This window comes from Chlorocebus sabaeus, chromosome 24 (assembly GCF_047675955.1).
Source record: "Chlorocebus sabaeus isolate Y175 chromosome 24, mChlSab1.0.hap1, whole genome shotgun sequence".
Lineage (NCBI taxonomy): Eukaryota > Metazoa > Chordata > Mammalia > Primates > Cercopithecidae > Chlorocebus > Chlorocebus sabaeus.
This window is the reverse complement of record NC_132927.1, coordinates 82,144,397-82,165,969: the sequence shown is the minus strand read 5'-3', so window position 1 is coordinate 82,165,969 and position 21,573 is coordinate 82,144,397. Positions and strand designations below refer to the sequence as shown.

General features: G+C 58.9%; 2 gene segments (V, D, J or C); both read left to right on the top strand.

Annotated features, from left to right (window-relative positions):
* The window catches only part of LOC103229933 (immunoglobulin heavy constant gamma 1-like), a 90,473-nt gene extending 74,556 nt beyond the window's left edge, over positions 1–15,917 (top strand). The window contains 6 exon segments of the C gene segment in view: positions 8,669–8,962; positions 9,354–9,407; positions 9,526–9,855; positions 9,953–10,267; positions 11,566–11,696; positions 14,409–15,917. Coding sequence covers positions 8,669–8,962; positions 9,354–9,407; positions 9,526–9,855; positions 9,953–10,267; positions 11,566–11,696; positions 14,409–14,492 — 1,208 coding nt within the window.
* The window catches only part of LOC103229879 (immunoglobulin heavy constant alpha 2-like), a 229,682-nt gene that overhangs the window by 76,082 nt on the left and 132,027 nt on the right, over positions 1–21,573 (top strand).

Here is a 21,573-nt window from a genome sequence, read left to right as displayed (position 1 = left end):
CTTTTCCCAACAAGGAATATTAATATTAACACCCTAGAAAAGGAATGCATTCCTGGGGGGTGGTCCATAAATGGCCGCTCCGGGAATGTCTGTCTTATGCGGTTGAGATAAGGACTGAGATACACCCTCATCTGCTGCAGTAGGCTTGTTAGGGTAGGAAACAACTCAGCCCTGGTAAATTTGTGGTCAGACTGGTTCTCTGCTCTCAAACCCTGTTTTCTGTTGTTTAAGATGCTTATCAAAACAATACATGCACTGCTGAACGTAGACCCTTATAAGTAGTTCTGCTTTTGCCCTTCGCCTTGTGATCTTTGTTGGATCCTTATCAGTAGTTCTGCTTTTGCCCTTTGTCCTGTTCCCTCAGAAGCATGTGATCTTTGTTGGACCCTTATTAGTAGTTCTGATTTTGCCCTTTGAAGCATGTGATCTTTGTACCTACTCCCCATTCTTACATTCCCTCCCTTTTCGAAACCCTTAACAAAAAACTTGCTGGTTTGAGACTCAAGTAGGCATCACAGTCCTACCGATATGTGACGTCACCCCCAGCAGCCCAGCTGTAAAATTCCTCTCTTTTTATTTCTTTATTTGTCTGTCTGTATTTCTCAGCCAGCCAACAATTATGGAAAATACAAAGAACCTGTGTTGAAATATTGGGGGTGCATTCCCCCAATACTAATTACCCTGATGTGATCATCACCCATTGTATATATGTATCCAAATATCACAATATACCCCAAAATGTATACAATTATTATGTGTCAATTAAAAACAATAATAAAAAATGTTTTAAACAGGTAAAATAAAAGTATATTGTTTTCTTCAAAAAAAAATCTAATGCAGTTTTCCCTACTGGGTTTTGGGCTTGCTTGGGACCCATGGCTCCTCTCTCCCTCCCAATGTATCCCTTTGGAATGGGAATGTCCAGCCTATGCCTGTCCCACCATTCTACTTTGGAAGCAGGTAGCTTCTTGTCCAGTTACAAAGGTCCACATACGGAGAGGAATTTCACCCCAGAATAAATCTCAGCCTGGGTTTCTCCCATACTTGATGCAGGTGACATTTAGCTGAGATTTTGAGATTTTGGACTAAGAGTTGGTGCTGGAAGGGGTTAGCCATCTTGGAGGTGTTGCTATGGGATGCAGGGATTTTGCATGTGAGAAGGACATGATTATGGGGGGAGCAGAGGGCAAACTGTCATGGGTTAAACTGTGTCCCCTATAAATTCATGTGTTGAAGTCTAACCCCCAGGATCGCAGAATGTGACCTTGTTTGGAAACAGAGTCTTTGCAGGTGCAATCAAGTTCAGATGAGATTACCCTGGAGTAGGGCGAGCCCCTGACCCGATATGACTGCTGTCCTCATCAAAAGGGGGAATCTGGGCACAGACAGCATGTGGGGAGAACACCCTGTGAAGATGGCGCTGCTCCCACAAGCCAGGAGCAGCAGAGAAGGCCGGCAAAGCCCAGCAGCAAGGAGAGAGCCTGGGACAGAGTCTCCCATGACACACAGGAGTCAGCCTCACCAAGCCAACCATCTCAGATACCTGACCTCCAGAACCAGGACAGAATAAACTTCTGTTTTTTAAGCCATGCAATCTGGGGTGCTATGCTGCCAGGGACTTAGCTAAGGGATATGAGTGTTGTCCTGAGCTGCCAGCCCCACGGCCGACATAAGGCCTCCTCACTCGAGCCCAGTGCAGTCTCCCCAGCCCCCTGGGTGTGCCATGGGCATTGTGGGGCCCCTCACTCCATCCTCCCGCAGGCTGGGAGGTTGAGCCCATGATGAGTTCCATAGCGTGAAGCCAGAACCAGAGACTGGGAGCCAACTGGGAGCCAGTGGCTGGAGGATGGATTTCCTCACGGACCCACACGTGCACCTCCACCTGTCTCCTGGACATTCTCTCTGAGGGCAGGAATGGTGCCAGCTCAGGGATCCAGCAGGGACAGAGGTGAGGGCCAGGTCCTTGTGGAGAGCACATTTAGTGGGAGGGACACAATTTCCCCTTTGCAGGTGCCCATTCTGGACGCTTCCTGTTACACTCTGGATGCTTCCTGTTCCATTCTGGATGCTTCCTGTTCCATTCTGGATGCTTCCTATTCCATTCCGGACACTTCCTGTTTCATTCAGGACACTTCCTGTGCGACACCTCCTCAGGCTTTTGGTCTGCCCAGTCCTCTGGCCTCATCCCATCCCTTGCTACCTCGCACCTCCACGTTCATTCTTGCCCAGCTCCTCCCTCCCTCTAGAGCTTCCACTTGCCAAGGTCCCTGCAGAGCTCAGTCCAGGTTCCCCCAGCACAAGTAGGAGCCTTGCACCTGACCTTGGCCCTCCCCACCCTGCATGGTGCCAGCATCCCCAGCACCAGGGAGACCCTATTTCTCTCTCTGCTGGTAGTCCAGTGGCCCTGGAGTCTCACTGCAGGTGGGGTGTGCCCCTGGCCTTTGAAGAAGCTAAGTGCCCTGCCCCTAGCCAGGCCATCCCCTCTGCTCAGTCCCAGGGCCCTGCCCCGATCCCTTCCCCTCACCTGCACCACAGGCTCTGGCCGAGTCTGCCCAGGCCCTGAATGGGCCCCTCTGGCTCCCCTCTGCTGGTACACTGCCCTGTACCACCTCCACTCAGCTTCAGTGTGTTCATCCATCTCCACAACCCCTCGGCCCCCAGGAGCAGAGCTGGTGGCCCTGGCCCCTGGCAGCCCATTTTGTTCCTTCTGGAACACCAGCCTCAGAGGACTTCCTACACAATGCCCACTTGGGCCAGCCCTGGGACCCTCCTGGTCTCAAGCACACGTTTCCCCTGCAGCCCGACCCACCCCTGCCTGTGAGCTCAGTCCTGAGCCCTGGAGCGCCTTCCCTTCTCCGTCCCAGCTCGCCCTTGCCAGCTGCTCAGCGGGATGGGCTGACACTCCCCTCCCTGCACCATGAGTGAGGGCCACCTGGAGAGACGCCCAGGCAAAAGCAGCCACCAGGGCCCAGTGGGGACCAGAAGGCTCAGGTGACAGGCCCAGGTATTGAGAGACTCAGGCCATGGGCAGAATGGTCATAATCGCTGCCAGTCTCAGTCCAGCCCCAGGGACTCAGAGAAAAGAGCAGCGCACAAGGTCCAGTCTCCCCACCTTCTCCCGTGAGTATAGGGGCACCCATCACCCCCGTCCCCACACACCCAGGAGTCAGCCTCGGCTGTGTCTGGACTCCCCCTCGCCCTCTGACACACAAACCACCAGAAGAAAAGGGAACTTCAGGAAGTAAGCGGTGCCGCCAGTTTCAATCCTGTTCTTAGTCTTTGCAGTGTGGAGTTCACACCCCTGGGGACCTGGGGGCCGAGCTGTGATTTCCTAGGAAGACAAATAGTAGCTGACAGCGGGGGCGGGGCCACCCACATGTACCATGATAGAGCAGCAAGGGCTGGGACCCCCACCTCGATGAGTGGGGTCAGCACAGGGCAGGAGCACAGGCTTGGGAGGAGAAGGACAGAGCCTGGGGGCAGCTGTGGGTCTCCTGGACCTGAGCTGCTGAACAGGCTGCAAGAGGCTGGGGAGACGCTGGGGCGAGGCCGGCCCCACATGGAGGCCCAAGCAGAGCCAGCATGCGGGAGGTGGGCAGGATTCAGGCACCGATGCCCACCTAGTGCCAGATGATGGGGCCCGTGGGCAGGGGTTTCCCAGTCAACAGGGCAGGACTCACTAGAGGCTGACTGAGGCCTCCAGGACCACCGGGCTGGGATCACGAGGAACACACAGGATGCAGCAGAGCCGGCCGTGGGGTGGTATCAGCATGAGCAGGACTGACCTGAGCTGAGGAGGCAGCAGAGCGAGGGAGGAGGAGAGGCCGCAGGTGAACGGAGGGGCTTGTCCAGGCCGGCAGCATCACCGGAGCCCAGGTCAGGGTCAGCAGTGCTGGCCGTGGGGCCCTCTTCTCAGCCAGGACCAAGGACAGCAGGTGAGCCGGGAGCAGAGCAGGGAGGGTGATGTGGCAGCAGCACGGGAGGGTGGAAGTGAAGGAGCCCAGAGGCAGACGCAGGGACAGGGAAGGGACAGGGGCTGGGCTCAGAGCCAGCTGACGGGGCTGGGGCACCTGCTGGCAGGGAGCAGGGCTGTGGTCAGCAGCGGAGAGGAGAGAGTGGTGCTGAGTGCATGGGCGGGAGAAGGGAAGAGTCCAGGGAGGCCCAGAAAGGCCCAGAACACAGCAGGCCTGGAGTGAGAGAAGGCGCTGAGGCTCCAGGGGTTCAGGGAGCTGACAGGGAGTAACGGACAGGCTTCCAGAGCAGGAGCAGTGCCAGGACAGGAGGATGCAGGAGCTCATCCAGGAGGGGGACATGGGGAAGAGCAAGGGGTTCTGCTGGGGAGACCTGACTGGACACAGGGGTGCTCCACAGTGTAGAGAACAAGCCAAGTGCCGCAAAAACAAAAATGAGGTCAGAAAAAAGAGCCCAAACCTGGATACAGGGTGCCAGGACAGGCAGGGGGCAACAGTGGCCTGAGTGATGTTGCTGCCCCAGGTTGAGGGAGGGTAGAATGAGCAGGGGGCAGGCATTGGAGTTCAAGGGACCAGGACCAAGCAGCTGCAGGTGCACAGGGCAGGTGGGAGGAGGAGGACCAGGGCGCAGTTCCTGGAACTCAGGGGACCAGGACAGAGCATCTGAAGGTGAACAAGGGGTGGTGGGGGGCAGGATGCACAGGGGGCAGTCCCTGGAGCTCATAGAGCCAGGGCAGAGCAGTCGCAGATGGAAAGGGTTCAGTGGGAGATGGGTAAGCAAGGGCAGCCCCTGGAGCTCAGGGGACCAGGGCTGAACAGCCGCAGGTAAGGAGGGGCAGGTGGGAGGCAGGAGGAGCAGGAGCCAGCCCCTGGAGCTCAGGGAACCAGGGGAGGGCATCTGAAGGTGAGCATGGCTGGTAGGAGGTTGACAAGCAGGGGGCAGCCCCTGGAGCTCAAGTGACCAGGGCATAGCAGCTGCAGGTGAGCAAGGGCTGGTGAGAGGCAAGACAAGCAGGGGGCAGCCCCTGGAGCTCAGGGGATCAGGGCAGAGCAGCCTCAGGTGAGCAGGGCAGGTGGGAGGTAGGAGGAGTAGGGGACAGCTTCTGGAGCTCAGGGGAGCAGGGGAGGGCATCTGAAGGTGAACAGGGGCCAGTGGCGGGCAGGATGAGCAAGGGGAAGGCCCCAGAACTCGGGATCAGGGCAGAGCAGCTGCAGGTGAGCAGGGCTCAGGGGGAGGTGGGCAAGCAGAGGGCAGTCTCTGGAACTCAGGGGATCAGGGCAGAGCATCAGAAGGTGAGCATGGCTGGTGGGAGGTGGGGGAGCAGGAGGCAGCCCCTGGAGCTCAGGGGACCACGTAGAGCAGCCGCAGGTGAGCAGGGGCTGGTAGGAAGCAGGAGGAGCAGGGGGCAGCTTCTGGAGCTCAGGGGACCGGGGCAGAGCAGCCTCGGGTGAGCTTGCGTAGGTGGGAAGCAGGAGGAGCAGGGGGCAGCTTCTGGAGCTCAGGGGACCGGGGCAGAGCAGCCTCAGGTGAGCAGGGGTAGGTGGGAGGCAGGAGGAGCAGGGGGCAGCCCCTGGAGCTCAGGGAACCAGGGCAGATCATCTGCAGGTGAGCAGGGGTAGGTGGGAGGCAGGAGGAGCAGGGGGCAGCTTCTGGAGCTCAGGGGACCGGGGCAGAGCAGCCTCAGGTGAGCAGGGGTAGGTGGGAAGCAGGAGGAGCAGGGGGCAGCTTCTGCAGGTGAGCAGGGGCTGGTAGGAAGCAGGAGGAGCAGGGGGCAGCTTCTGGAGCTCAGGGGACCGGGGCAGAGCAGCCTCAGGTGAGCAGGGGTAGGTGGGAGGCAGGAGGAGCAGGGGGCAGCCCCTGGAGCTCAGGGAACCAGGGCAGATCATCTGCAGGTGAGCAGGGGCAGGTGGGAGGCAGAAGGAGCAGGGGCCAGCCCCTGGAGCTCAGAGAACCAGGGCAGAGCAGCCGCAGGTGAGCAGGGCTCAGGGGGAGGTGGGCAAGCAGAGGGCAGCCTCTGGAACTCAGGGGATCAGGACAGAGCATCAGAAGGTGAGCATGGCTGGTGGAAGGTGGGGGAGCAGGAGGCAGCCCCTGGAGCTCAGGGGAGCAGGTAGAGCAGCCGCAGATGAGCAGGGGCTGGTAGGAAGCAGGAGGAGCAGGGGGCAGCTTCTGGAGCTCAGGGGACCGGGGCAGAGCAGCCTTAGGTGAGCAGGGGTAGGTGGGAGGCAGGAGGAGCAGGGGGCAGCCCCTGGAGCTCAGGGAACCAGGGCAGATCATCTGCAGGTGAGCAGGGGCAGGTGGGAGGCAGAAGGAGCAGGGGCCAGCCCCTGGAGCTCAGAGAACCAGGGCAGAGCAGCCACAGATGAGCAAGGCTCAGGGTGAGGTGGGCAAGCAGAGGGCAGCTCCTGGAGCTCAGGGGATCAGGTCAGAGCATCAGAAGGTGAGCATGGCTGGTGGGAGGCAGGACGAGCAGGAGGGCAGCCCCTGGAGCTCCGGGAGCCAGGGCAGATCGTCCACAGGTGAGCAGGGACTGGTAGGAAGCAGGAGGAGCAGGGAGCAGCTTCTGGAGCTCAGAGCACCAGGGCACAGCAGCCTCAGGTGAGGAGGGGTAGGGAGGAGGCAGAATGAGCAGGGGGCAGCCCCTGGAGCTCAGGGGACCAGGTAGAGCAGCTGCAGGTGAGCAGGCGCCGGTGGGAGGTAGAACAAGTAGGGGTTAGCTCCTGGAGCTCAGGGGACAAAGGGATAGCATCAGAAGGTGAGCAGGACTGAGGCTCAGTCTCAGGGAGCCAGGACAGAGCAGCTGCAGGTGAGCAGGGCCAGTGAGAAGCAGAGGGAGCAGGTAGGCAGCCCCTGGAGCTCAGAGAGCCAAGGCAGATCACCCGCACGTGAGCAGGGGCTGGTGGGAAGCAGGAGAAGCAAGGGGCAGGCACTGGAGCTCAGAGGACCAGGGCAGAGCAGATGCAGGTGAACAGGGGCAGGTGGGAGCAGGAGGAGCAGGCGGCAGCTCCTGGAGCTATGGGGACCAGGGCAGACCCGCTGCAGATGAGCAGGGCCTATGGGAGGCAGGACAAGCAGGGAACAGGCACTAGAGCTCAGGGACAGCAGCCACAGGTGAGCAGGCCGGTGGGAGGCAGCACTCAGTTTCTACACGTTGGCAGGAGCTGGGCAGTTGCTGGCAGCCGACAGCTGAGGGCTGGTGAAAGCACAGTGCAGCCTCCTGGTGCAGGGAAGCGGGTGTGAGCCCATCCCACTGAGCAGTTGGCAAGGGTGAGCTAGGATGGAGAAGGGAAGGCATTCCAGGGCTCAGGGCTCAGCTCACAGGCAGAGGCAGGTTTGGATGCAGGGGGAACGTGTGCTGAGACCAGGGCTGGCCCCAGTGGACCCTGGGCAGGAAGGCCTCTGAGGCTGGCGCTCCAGAAGGAACAAGACGGGCTGCCAGGAGCCAGGGCCACCAGCACAATGAAGCTGAGTGGAGGTGGTGCAGGGCAGTGTACCAGCACAGGGGAGCCAGAGGGGCCCGTTCAGGGCCTGGGCAGAGTCGGCCAGAGCCTGTGGTGCAGGTGAGGGGAAGGGGTCGTGAGCAGGGCCCTGGGGCTGAGCAGAGGGGATGGCCTGGCTGGGGGCAGGGCACTTAGCTTCCTCAGAGGTCAGGGCACACCTGACCTGCAGTGGGACTCCAGGGTCACTGGGCAAACGGCAGAGAGAAATGGGGCCTCCCTGTGGCCTGGGGGTCTTGGTGCCATGCAAGGTGCGGAGGGCCAAGGGCAGGTGCAAGGCTCCTACCTGTGCTGGAGGGACTGGGCTGAGCCCAGCAGGAACCTTGCCAGGGGAAGCTCTGGAGAGACGGAGGAGGTGGGCTGGTGGCCGAAAAGGCCAGGCCAGGGCTGGGAGGGTGAGGGTGTGTGTGGTGACTCAGCCTCCGGAAGTACCGCAGGACACTGGGGAGGCAGGGGGCGTCGATGCACTCAGGGCCCTGACCTGGGCTGGTGCACACTGGGGCTAAGGGGAAACGGGGGAGACGCTGAGGAGGGGCTCCCAGGGGCTATTCCAAGGCAGGAGCTTCCGGGACCCTGGGGCTGAGGGTACCGACCCTATGCAGTGTCTGGCCCCTCTGCTGCACAGAAAAACAGGGCCCTGGAGGGCAGAGGGCAGGCTATGACCAGGGCCCTGGGCAAGTCAGGCCCACTCACTAGGGGAGGGCCACGCTGGGGCGGCAGGGTCAGGGGCTTCAGGGGGCCTCGGGGGACCCACGAGAAGCCATCTGAGAACAGTGGCCACTGGTCAAGCCAGGCACCCACAAAAGGCTGGAGTGGGGCCGACGGGCATGAGCCGTTCCTGAGGTGGCACCGATGGCCAGAGCCGAGGCCAAGCTAGAGGCCCTGGGCTGTGCTGACTCCCTGCGGACACAGAGCACTAACCCGGCTGCCCAGCCCCGCCTCCTAGGCTGCAGGGGTGCCTGCAGAAGGGCACCACAGGGCCGCCGCTCCTGCAAGCCTTCTGGGACAGGCTGGGCCTGACCTTGCCTTTGGGACAGGGAGGGGGCCAAGGTGAGGCAGGTGGCACCAGCCAGGTGCACACCCAATGCCCGTGAGCCCAGACACTGGACCCTCGCTGAGAGACAAGAATGGAGGGGCCTCTGCGCCCTGGGCCCAGCTCTGTCCCACACCACAGTCACATGGCGCCACGTCTCTTGCAGCCTCCACCAAGGGCCCATCGGTCTTCCCCCTGGCGCCCTCCTCCAGGAGCACCTCCGAGAGCACAGCGGCCCTGGGCTGCCTGGTCAAGGACTACTTCCCCGAACCCGTGACTGTGTCGTGGAACTCAGGCTCCCTGACCAGCGGCGTGCACACCTTCCCGGCTGTCCTACAGTCCTCCGGGCTCTACTCCCTCAGCAGCGTGGTGACCGTGCCCTCCAGCAGCTTGGGCACCCAGACCTACACCTGCAACGTAAACCACAAGCCCAGCAACACCAAGGTGGACAAGAGAGTTGGTGAGAGGCCAGCGAGGGAGGGAGGGTGTCTGCTGGAAGCCAGGCTCAGCCCTCCTGCCTGGACAAACCCTGGCTGTGCTGCCCCAGCCCAGGGCAGCAGGGCAGGCCCCGTCTGTCTCCTCACCCAGAGGCCTCTGCCCACCCCACTCATGCTCAGGGAGACGGTCTTCTGGCTTTTTCCACCAGGATCCGAGCAGCCACAGGCTGGATGCCCCTACCCCAGGCCCTGCACACACAGGGGCAGGTGCTGTCCTCAGACCTGCCAAGAGCCCTATCTGGGAGGACCCTGTCGCTGACCTAAGCCCACCCCAAAGGCCAAATTATCCACTCCCTCAGCTCAGACACCTTCTCTCCTCCCACATCCCAGTAACTCCCAATCTTCTCTCTGCAGAGATCAAAACATGTGGTGGTGGCGGCAAACCTCCCACGTGCCCACCATGCCCAGGTAAGCCAGCCCAGACCTCGCCCTCCAGCTCAAGGTGGGACAGGTGCCCTAGAGTGGCCTGCGTCCAGGGACAGGCCCCGCCCGGGTGCTGACGTGTCCACTTCCATCTCTTCCTCAGCACCTGAACTCCTGGGGGGACCGTCAGTCTTCCTCTTCCCCCCAAAACCCAAGGACACCCTCATGATCTCCCGGAACCCTGAGGTCACGTGCGTGGTGGTGGACGTGAGCCAGGAAGACCCCGAGGTCCAGTTCAACTGGTACGTGGACGGCGTGGAGGTGCACAATGCCCAGACGAAGCCGCGGGAGACGCAGTACAACAGCACGTACCGTGTGGTCAGCGTCCTCACCGTCAGACACCAGGACTGGCTGAACGGCAAGGAGTACACGTGCAAGGTCTCCAACAAAGCCCTGCCGGCCCCCATCCAGAAAACCATCTCCAAAGACAAAGGTGGGACCCGCAGGGTGCAAGGGCCACATGGACAGAGGCCGGCTCGGCCCACCCTCTGCCCTGGGAGTGACCGCTGTGTCAACCTCTGTCCCTACAGGGCAGCCCCGAGAGCCGCAGGTGTACACCCTGGCCCCGTCCCGGGAGGAGCTGACCAAGAACCAGGTCAGCCTGACCTGCCTGGTCAAAGGCTTCTACCCCAGCGACATCGTCGTGGAGTGGGAGAGCAACGGGCAGCCGGAGAACACCTACAAGACCACGCCGCCCGTGCTGGACTCCGACGGCTCCTACTTCCTCTACAGCAAGCTCACCGTGGACAAGAGCAGGTGGCAGCAGGGGAATACCTTCTCATGCTCCGTGATGCATGAGGCTCTGCACAACCACTACACCCAGAAGAGCCTCTCCGTGTCTCCGGGTAAATGAGTGCGACACCCGGCAAGCCCCCGCCCCCCGGGCTCTCGGGGTGGCGCGAGGATGCTTGGCCCGTACCCCGTGTACATACTTCCCAGGCGCCCGGCATGGAAATAAAGCACCCAGCGCTGCCCTGGGCCCCTGCGAGACTCTGATGGTTCTTTCCGCGGGTCAGGCCGAGTCTGAGGCCTGAGGGGCACGAGGGAGGCACAGCGGGTCCCACTGACCCCACACTGGTCCAGGCTGTGCACGTGTGCCTGGGCCACCTAGGGTGGGGCTCAGCCAGGGGCCGCCCTCGGCGGGGTGGGGGGCTTTGCCAGCGAGGCCCTCCCTCCAGCAGCAGCTGCCCTGGGCTGGGCCACCAGAAGCCTAGGAGCCCCCTGGGGACAGGCACACAGCCCCCGCCTCTGTAGGAGACTGTCCTGATCTGTGAGCTCCCTGTCCTCAGACCCCCTGCCCACTCAGGGGCAGGCCTAGTCCATGTGGGTAGGGACAGGCCCTCCCTCACCCATCTGCCCCCACGGCACTAACCCCTGGCAGCCCTGCCCAGCCTCACACCCGCATGGGGACATAACCGACTCCTGGGGACATGCATTCTCGGGCCCTGTGGAGGGACTGGTCCAGATGCCCACACACACACTCAGCCCAGACCCATTAAACCCCGCACTGAAGTTGGCCGGCCACAGAGCCACCACACACACACACACACGCACACCTCACAAGGAGCCTCACACGGGCGACCTGCACAGCACCCAGACCACAGCAAGGTCCCCGCACACGTGAACACTCCACGGACACAGGTCCCATGAACCCCACGCAGCACCTCAAGGCCCACGAGCCTCTCAGCAGCTTGTCCACATGCTGACCAGCTCAGACAAACCCCGCCCTCCTCTCACAGCAGAGCCCCTGCAGCCGCTGCACACACACAGGCCCCCACACACGGGAACACACGCCACATCGCGTCCCTGGCTCTGGCCCACTTCCCAGTACTGCCCTTCCCTGCAGCTGGGGTCACCTGAGGGGTGGGCTTCACCATCCTCCTGCCCTCTGGGCCTCAGGGAGGGACACGGGAGACGGGGAGTGGGTCCTGCTGAGGGCCGGGTCGCTATCTAGGGCCGGGTGTCTGGCTGAGCCAGGGGGCCAAAGCTGGTGCACAGGGCGGGCAGCTGCAGGGAGCTGACCTCAGGATACTGTTGGCCCATCCCGGCCGGGCCCTACATCCTGGGCCCCGCCACAGAGGGAATCGCCCCCAGAGGCCCGAGCCCAGAGGGACACAGCACTGACCACCCCCTTCCTGTCCAGAGCTGCAACTGGAGGAGAGCTGTGCAGAGGCGCAGGACGGGGAGCTGGACGGGCTGTGGACGACCATCACCATCTTCATCACACTCTTCCTGCTAAGCGTGTGCTACAGTGCCACCGTCACCTTCTTCAAGGTCGGCCGCACGTTGTCCCCAGCTGTCCCTGATACTGTCTCCCATGCTGTCACAAACTGTCCCTGACACTGTCCCCCAGTCTCTCAAACTGTCCCTGGCACTGTCCCCCACATAGTCCCCACCTGTCCAACAGTGTCCCCCAGGCTGTCTCCACCTGTCCCTGACACTGTCCCCCATGCTGTCCCCACCTGTCCCTGACACTGTCCCCCATGCTGTCCCCACCTGTCCCTGACACTGTCCCCCATGCTGTCCCCACCTGTCCCTGATACTGTCCCCTATGCTGTCCCCAGCTGTCCCTGACACTGTCCCCCACACTGTCATAAACTGTCCATGACACTGTCTCCCACTGTGTCCCCAGCTGTCCCTGACACCATCCCCCAGTCTGTCCCCACCTGTCCCTGACACTGTCCCCCATGCTGTCCCCACCTGTCCAACAGTGTCCCCCAGGCTGTCTCCACCTGTCCCTGACACTGTCCCCCATGCTGTCCCCACCTGTCCCTGACACTGTCCCCTGTGCTGTCTCCACCTGTCCCTGACACTGTCCCCCACGCTGTCATAAACTGTCCGTGACATTGTCCCCCGCTGTGTCCCCAGCTGTCTCTGACACTGTGCCCCAGGCTGCACCCACCTGTCCAACAGTGTCCCCCATGCTGTCTCCACATGTCCCTGATGCTGTCCATCATCCCTGACACTGTCCCCCATGCTGTCCCCACCTGTCCCTGACACTGTCCCCCATGCTCTCCCCACCTTTCCCTGATGCTGTCCCCCACACTGTCCCCACCTATCCCCAACACTATCCCCCATGCTCTCCCCACCTGTCCCCGACCCTGTCCAACACACTGTGCCCACCAGTCCCAGACACTGTAGGCCACACTATCCCCACCTGTCCCCAACACTGTCCCCATGCTGTTTCCTCCTGTCCCTGACACTGTCCCCCATGCTGTCCCCAATACTATCCCCCGCACTGTCTCCACCTGTCCCTGACGCTGTCCCCCACACTGTCCCCGGTCTCTGACACTGTCCCCCATGCTGTCCCTACCTGTCCCCAACACTGTCCCCCATGCTGTTCCCTCCTCTCCCTGATAGTGTCCCCCACACTGTCCCCACCTGTCCCCAACTGTCCCCCATGCTGTCCCCACCTGTCCCCAACACTGTCCCCTCCTCTCCCTGACAGTGTCCCCCACACTGTCCCCACCTGTCCCCAACACTGTCCCCCATGCTGTCCCCAACACTGTCCCCCATGCTGTCCCCACCTGTCCCTCTGACACTATCCCCCATGCTGTCCCCTCCTGTCCCCACCTGTCCCCTACACTGTCCCCCATCCCTGACACTGTCCCCCATGCTGTCCCCTCCTGTCCCCACCTGTACCCTACACTGTCCCCCATCCCTGACAATGCCCCCCATGCTGTTTCCTCCTGTCTCCTCCTATCCCCGACACTGTCACCCATGCTGTCCCCACCTGTCCCCCACACAGTCTTCACCTGTCCCTGACAGTCTCCCACTCTGTCCCCTAAAATCCCTGACACTGTCCCCCATGCTGTCCCCTCCTATATGCAACACTGTCCCCCACACGGTCCCCACCTGTCCCTGATGCTGTCCTCCACACTGTCTCCATCTCTCCCTGACACTGTCCCCCACGCTGTCCTCACCTGTCCCCGACACTCTCCTCCATGTTGTCCCCACTTGTCCCTCACATAGTCTCCACCTGTCCCTGACACTGTCTCCCACTCTGTCACCTACAGTCCCTGACACTATCCCCCACACTGTTCCCTCCTGTACACAACACTGTCCCCCACAATGTCCCAACCTGTCCCCGACACTCTCCTCCACACTGTCCTCACCTGTCTGACACTCTCCCCCACGCTGTCTCCACCTGTCCCTGACACTGTTCCCCATGCTGTCCCCTCCTGTATGCAACACTGTCCCCCATGCTGTCCCCACCTGTCCCCAACACTCTCCTCCACACTGTCCTCACCTGTCTCTGACACTCTCCACCATGCTGTCCCCATCTGTCCCTGACACTGTCCCCCACGCTGTTGCCTCCTGTATGCAACACTGTCCCCCACGATGTCCCAACCTGTCCCCGACACTCTCCTCCATGTTGTCCTCACCTGTCTCTGACATTCTCCCCCACACTGTCCCCACCTCTCCCTGACACTGTCCCCCATGGTGTCTCCACCTGTCCCTGACACTGTCCCCCATGGTGTCTCCACCTGTCCCTGACACTGTCCCCAGTGTAGTCTCCACCTGTCCCTGACACTGTCCCCCATGGTGTCTCCACCTGTCCCTGACACTGTCCCCAGTGTAGTCTCCACCTGTCCCTGACACTGTCCCCCATGGTGTCTCCACCTGTCCCTGACACTGTCCCCAGTGTAGTCTCCACCTGTCCCTGACACTGTCCCCCATGGTGTCTCCACCTGTCCCTGACACTGTCCCCAGTGTAGTCTCCACCTGTCTCTGGCACTGTCCCCCATGCTGTCTCCACCTGTCCCTGACACTGTCTTCTGTATTGTCCACATGATGTCGGTGCCCTGGCTCTGCTCTCCATGTCCAAGCCTCAGAGTAGGCAGTGGTGTGGCTCTCACAACTGGGTGCCCTGAAGGGCGGATGGGCCTCAGGGGCAGGGCTGTGGCCTGGGTAGCCTGAGGGATGGGTGGGCCTCGGGGGCAGGGCCGTGGCCTTGCTCACCCCTGTGCTGTGCCTTGCCTACAGGTGAAGTGGATCTTCTCCTCGGTGGTGGACCTGAAGCAGACCATCATCCCCGACTACAGGAACATGATCGGGCAGGGGGCCTAGGGTCACCCTCTGTGGGGTGTCCAGGGCCGCCCAGACCCCACACAGGAGTCATGGGCCATGCTCAGCCACCACCCAGGCCACACCTAACCCCTGACCTCACCGCCCTCAACCCCATGGCTCTCTGGCCTCTCAGTCACCCTCTGACCCCTGACACGCCCCCCTTCCAGACCCTGTGCATAGCAGGTCTACCCCAGACCTCCGCTGCTTGGTGCATGCAGGGCGCTGGGGGCCAGGTGTCCCCTCAGCAGGACATCCCTGCCCTCTGGCCTGCCAGGTGCTCACACAAAAGGAGACAGCGGCCGGCATACCAGGAGCCCACCCACGCAGGAGCTGTCCCTGGAGCCAACCCCGTCCACGCCAGCCTCCTGAACACAGGTGTGGTTTCCACATGGTGAGTGGGAGCATCAGCCACCAAGCGGGGAAGCCACAGCACCATCAGGCCCTGTCGGGGAGGCTTCGGAGAGCTGCAAAGGCTCAGTCAGACGGCCTTCCTCCCAGCCCGCAGCCAGCCGCCTCCATTCTGGGCACTCCTGGGAACTGACATGAGGAATGAGGTTGTTCTTATTTCAAGCCAAGCACGCTGCTCTCTGGCTCCTGGGAAGAAGCCTCCCATGGAACAGGGTCTCAGTGCCAGCACCGCCCCTTGGCTGCCGGCCCACGATGCTGGATTCTCGGGTGGAACTCGACCCACAGGGACAGCCAGCCCCAGAGCCTGCACTGGGGAGAGGAGGGACCAGGGCCAGGCCCAGGACACAGCCACCTCCCACCCACTCCACTCTGCTGAGATCACTCAGAGAAGAGCCTGGTCCACGTGGTCGCTGCAGGAGCCCTACAGGGCAAGGGTGAGGACAGCCCAAGGAAGGGGTGGGCATCTGCCCAGACAGGTTTGCCAGAGGAGGCCTGGTGACCAGGTCCCAGGCAGGCAAGACTCAGCCTTGGTGGGTCCTGAGGACAGAGGAGGCCCAGGAGCACCGGGGAGAGAGGTGGAGGGACACCAGGAGAGCCAGGAGCGTGAACACAGCAGAACTCATCACAGAGGCTGAAGTCCAGCCCCAAGTCACGTACAGCAGGAACAAGCAGCCACTCTGGGGCATGAGGTGGAGGCGAGACGGCAAAGAGGGTGCCCACGGCCTGGGGAGAGCGGGGCTGCTGGCCACGACTGCTGGACAGAGGCTCCCACGCTCTGCTGCCCGCGTCACGCCGTTTGGTGAATTTCATGCAGAGTCTGCAGACAGGGAGGGAGGCACGAGCGGGAGCGCGGCAAGCGCCTGCCTCGGCCGTCAGGGAGGACGCCCGGGCTCACTGGAAGGAGGTGCCACGATTTCAGCTTTGGTAGCTTTTCTCTTCTTTTAAATTTTCTAAAGCTCATTGTCTTTAATGTTTCTCATTTTTGATGAAAATAAAATATCCTTTTTAAGTCTTGTACTTTGTGATGGGAGCAGCCTTCCTGTGTTCACACACGTCCTGCGCCCAGTGCGAAGCAGAGTCAGGAGGCGGCTAGTCGAGCTGCACCTCGGGGGCTCCCTGCACACGCCCCCCGCCGCCTGCAGCCACACGCACTGCCCACGCAGCCCTCCCTGGCCCCGTCACTACATGGACCCCCGGGGCTTCTCCTCTTGCTACGTGGATGCAGTTTCTCCTCCTGCTGGGCACGGTGCTGCCTGCCCTGGTCACTCTGCATGGGGCAGGGCTTCCAGGACAAGCTGGGTTGAGGCCTGGGAGCTGGCTCAGGCTGGCCAGGCAGAGCCACAAGGAGGGCCTTCCAGAATCGAGAGGAGGGTGTCAGATCTGTGTGAGTCAGCTCAGGACCACCGTGGGGCGGCTCGCACCGCAGACCTGGATCCTCCCAGGCCTAGGGGCCAGGAATCTGAGATGGGGATGCAGGCCGGGCTGCTTTCTCTCAAGCCCTCTCTCCTTGGCTTATACACACCGTCTCCTCCCTGGGTCCTCACATGGCCATCCCTCTGTGTGCCCGTGTCCTGAGCTTCTCTTCTCAGAAGAACACACATCAGATTAGACTAGTGACCTCATAGGAACGTAATGACCTCTGTAAAGACCCCATCTCCAAATACAGTCACATTGCGAGGCCGGGGATTAAGACTTCAATATATGAATCTGTAGCACTCACAATGTAACTCATAACAGTCCATAGTCTGGCCCCCCAAAATTCACGTTCTTCTCACATGCAAAATACATTGATCCTATCTCAGCATCCCCCAAACTTAGCCCTTTCAGCATCAATTCTCAGCCTGAAATCTCATCAAAATATCACCTTAATCAGGTATGGGTGAAACCTGGTGTGTGATTCATTCCGGGGTAAAATTCAGCCCATAAGAGACATGTTGGGTGCCAGAAACAAGGACCAGGCCAGAGAGGCAGAGGTGGAGACAGACATTTTCAAAGATAAAGCTGGGCACTAGGTCATGTAGCAAGGACAGATTTTCAACAGAAATAACTATTGCAACAGAAGAAAGAGTCTGGCAAGACCTGAACTCACCTTCATCTGTGCAGAGGCGACAGCCTTGTAAAGGGAGACGGTACAGGGAGCAGGGAGGGTGCTCGGGGCTCAGTCGTCGGGGAAGGGAAAAGTTGCCCAGCGCTGGTCAGCGTCTCTGGGATGGGGCCCGCTGTGTCCGTGCTGGCCACTGTTGAGGTCAGGATTCTGTCCTCCCAGAGCCTGGAGACACCGGCCCCATCTTCCCAATGGGGACACTTCAGGGAGTGGCTCTCAGGTCCCGAGAAAGACCCTCCTGGGTCACAGGAAATGCACAGACATCGGGAACGGACAGAAGGACGTGTGGTTGCAGCCCTTTCAGCAGACGCCCTGAGAAAGGGAGGCCGGGGTTGGAGCAAAGAGTCAGTTCTGGTGCACGGAGCTTTCTCACGCAGGTGTTGACGGGGCAGGGGTCGGCCTAGGGGTGCGGCCAGAAGCTGTTAGAATCTGTTAGTGTCTGCTCAAGTCTTTACAAGCCAAAGGTGAGGCCGAATGGAGAAGCTCCAAGGAGCCTGGCTGGAACTGAGTCAAGGAGATGGTCTTGTTACTGAGGTGGCTGCAGTGGCTGGGCTGGGAAATGCCATCGGAGTTTCCTGTGGCAGGAGAGAGACCATCTCACCCAGGAAAAGGGGAGTGGTTGGATTCGTTGGTGTGGCATCGAGCAGCAGGAGCTGCACCAAACACAGAGTTGGGGTGAAATCCCCAGACTCCAGGCCCTGCGGTGCCGTGGGAGGCCTCACCGCTGGAGGGTGGGCTTCAGGGGGCCTGGCCTGAACTGGGTGCTGAAGCCCAGCCCTTTAACTCTCAGGACACACTGCTGTAGCCACGCGGGGGGTGAGAGAGACAGTACCTGGGGTCAGGGCGGGCAGCTGCTGCCTCACCAGCTCTAGCCCAAGCCCATGGATGGCGTCCCAGAGATGCAGGAGAGCTTTGTCTAGAGAACGAGCCAGCCTGCAGGGACCCTGCTGGACAGGTCTCCACCCTCTGCCCTTCAAGCGGGTGCTCTGGTGTGGTGGGCTCCAGTCCACCGTCTGATGACAGACGGCCTGGCCAGGCTAAGAAAGGGAAACCCAGGGCAGTGCTGGGCGCTGCGTCATTCCGTGCCCTGAGCAGGCCGAGTTGGGAAGAAGCAGATGCTCCATGCAGCTCCTGCCCACTGCAGGGCCTGGCGCCTGGAACAGGTTCCCTGGGGAAATTGGGCCCCTCCCTAAGGCACCCGGGCCCCACCTCCCACTTACTACCTGGGACCAAGCATCCTCCAGAGGGCCGGCCCTCCTGGAACAGCACTCCTGCAGGAACACCATGGCCAGCCCCAAGACACCCCCTCAACTCTCCAGAAAGGCTGCACTGTTGGCGGCCCCTGCACACCCCCCAGCCATCCATGCCGTGATGTAACATGACATGGTATGACGTGGTGTGATGTCCCTGGTGTGACAGGGTGTAATGTGGCGTGATGTGACAGGACATGGTGTGATGTGCTATGATGTGGTATGACAGAGTGTGACATCCCTGGTGTGACGTGGTATGATGTTACATGGTTGGACATGGCGTGATGTGGTGTGACATAGTGGGTTCAGGTATGACATCCCTGGTATGACAGGGTATGATATGGTGTAATGTGGTATGGTGTGATGTGGTGTGATGTCCTATGACACTGTGACATCCCTGGTGTGATGTGATGTGAGGTAGTGTGATGGGGTATGACATCCATGGCATTATGGGGGATAATATGGGATGACGTGGTATGGTGTGACATGATGTGATGTAATGGGATAGGGTGTGACATCCCTGGTGTAATGTGGTGTGATGCAGTGTAACAGTGTGACGTAGTGTGATGTGGTGTGGTGTAACATGACGTGATGTGGTTTGACATAATGTGATGGTGGGTGACATCCCTGGTGTGAATGGGTGTGATGTCGTTTGTTGGGGATGACATAATGTGACGTGGTGTGATGTGCAACATTCTTGGTGTGATGGGGTGTGTTCTGGGGTGACATAATGTGATGTGGCATAACATCCCTGGTGTGATGGGGCATGATGTCATTTGATGGGTGTGACGTAATGTGATGTGGTGGGATGGAGTGTGACATCTCTGGTGTGACGGGATGTGATGTGGTGTGACATGCGTGATGTGCTTGACACGGTGTCACATCCTTGGTGTGACATGATGCAGGTTACTAAGAGTTAAAATTCTAATTAATATATATAATTCTGTCTACAAAGTATACCACAAAAAAAGATGTGTTTTTTGTTTTTAAAAATTATAAGAAAGGCATTTATAATTTATTTTTATTTCAAAAAATAATTTTATCTAATTTGGAGTTTGTTTAAATGTTGTTTCAAAGCACAGATTTAAGAAAAAAGTAAAAACAAGATAGAAAAGAACCACTCTCATCTGCCGCCATGTAAGATGTACCTGCTCCCCTTCCACCACGATTGTGTTTCCCAAGGCCTCCCCAGCCATGTGGAACTGAATTTAATCTACAAATAGAGTTGAGCAAGTAACTTTAAGGTATATGGACAATAATACCCTTTGCAGCATAAAGACCTGAAAACAAACTAAAGGCCCATCAGTGGGAAATTGTTTCAACGAATCACAGAACACTCAGTGGAAAACTCCACAGCCATTAAAAAAGAATGAAGGGGGAGAGACCATCATGGTGGACAGGAGGCAGGGCTAGATTGCAACTTCGACTGGGAGGGACAGAGCACATGTGGAGGCTCGCGTCATGAATTTTAGCTCCAGAACAACTGCAGGAATAAATCAGGAATCCCAAGAGGACCCACAGACCATCTGAAGGAAGCAGGCTGCTCCTGCAGGACCCGGAGACACCCCAAATACTGTGAGTGCCCAAACAGTGGAAGTGGGAATGGGAGATCCTCCATCCTGCACACACACGCTCACTAGAGAAACTGAAGGTCCAACCTTACCTGGAGCTGAGTCAATTTAGAAAGTCAAGTGAAATGCAGGAGTAGAGGGAGCAGCAGGAAAGGCCCTGGGGGCTTGCTGGGTCCCCAAGCAGGACATTCCTGCTTGGCATCATATGAATACTTTGGGAGGGTGGCCAGAGGCACAGGGAAAATGTCACAGGGAGAAGGAAGTCTCCAGCTGAACTCAGGGGAGGGCACGAATCTGGAGTGCAGACTCCACCAGTGGAGGAACAAAGTCCTGTTCTTTCAGAGCTGGGAAGCAGGTAGTCTGGGGCAAGTTCTCTGCTTGCTTGCGCAATGCCTGGAAACAGACTCAGTGCTGTTGGTGGGGGCATGGTGTGAGTGAGACCCACCCTTCGGATTGCATGGAAGCTGGGTGAGGCCTGTGACTGCCGACTTTCCCACTTCCCTGACAACCTCCATGACTCAGCAGAGGCAGTTATAATCCTCCTAGGTTCACAACTCATTGACCTGGGAACCTCACAGCCATCCCCCACAGCAGCCACAGCAAGACTCATCCAAGGAGACTGTGAGCTCAGACATACCTAGCCCTGCCTGCATCTGATGGTCCTTCCCTACCCACCCTGGTAGTTGAAGACAAAGGGCATATACTCTTAGGAGTTCTAGGGCCCCACCCACCGCTGGTTCCTCTCCATACTACCACAACTGATGCTCTCTGGAAAACGCCATTTCCCGGCAGGAGGCCAACCAGCACAAAAATAGAGCATTAAACCACTAAAGCTAATGGACTCCTCATGAAGTCCATTTCACACCCCTGCCACCTCCACTGGGACAGTTGCTGGTATGCACAGCTGAGAAACCCACAGACGATTCACATCACAGGACTCTGTGCAGACAACCCCCAGTACCAGCCTGGAGCCTGGTAGACTTGCTGGGTGGCTAGACCCAGAAGAGAGCTGACAATCACTACAGCTCGGCTCTCAGGAAGCCACATCCATAGGAAACGGGGGAGAGTGCTACATTAAGGGAGTACCCCGTGGGACAAAAGAATCTGAACAACAGCCTTCAGCCCTAGACCTTCCCTCAGACAGAACCTACTCAAATGAGAAGGAACCAGAAAACCAGCTCTGGTAATATGACCAAACAAAGCTCTTTAATGCCCCCAACAAATTACACTAGCTCACCAGCAATGGATCCAAACCAAGAAGAAATCCCTGATTTACCTAAAAAAGAATTCAGGAAATTGGTTATTAAGCTAATCATGGAGGCACTACATCAATGCAAAGCCCAATGCAAGGAAATAAAAAAAAAAAAAAATACAAGAAGTGAAGGGAGAAATGTTCAAGGAAATAGATAGCATAAAGAAAAAACAATAAAAACTTCAGGGAACATTGGACACACTTACAGAAATGCAAAATGCTCTGGAAAGTCTCAGCAATAGAATTAAACAAGTAGAAGAAAGAAATTCAGAGCCTGAAGACAACGTCTTTGAATTAACCCAATCCAACAAAGACAAACAAAAAAGAGTAAGAAAATATGAACAAAGCCTCCAAGAAGTCTAGGATTATGTTAAATGAACAAACCTAAGAATAATTAGTGTTCCTGAGGAAGAAGAGTAATATAAAAGTTTAGAAAACGTATCTGGGGGAATAATTGAGGAAAACTTCCATGATCTTGTGAGAGACCTAGACATCC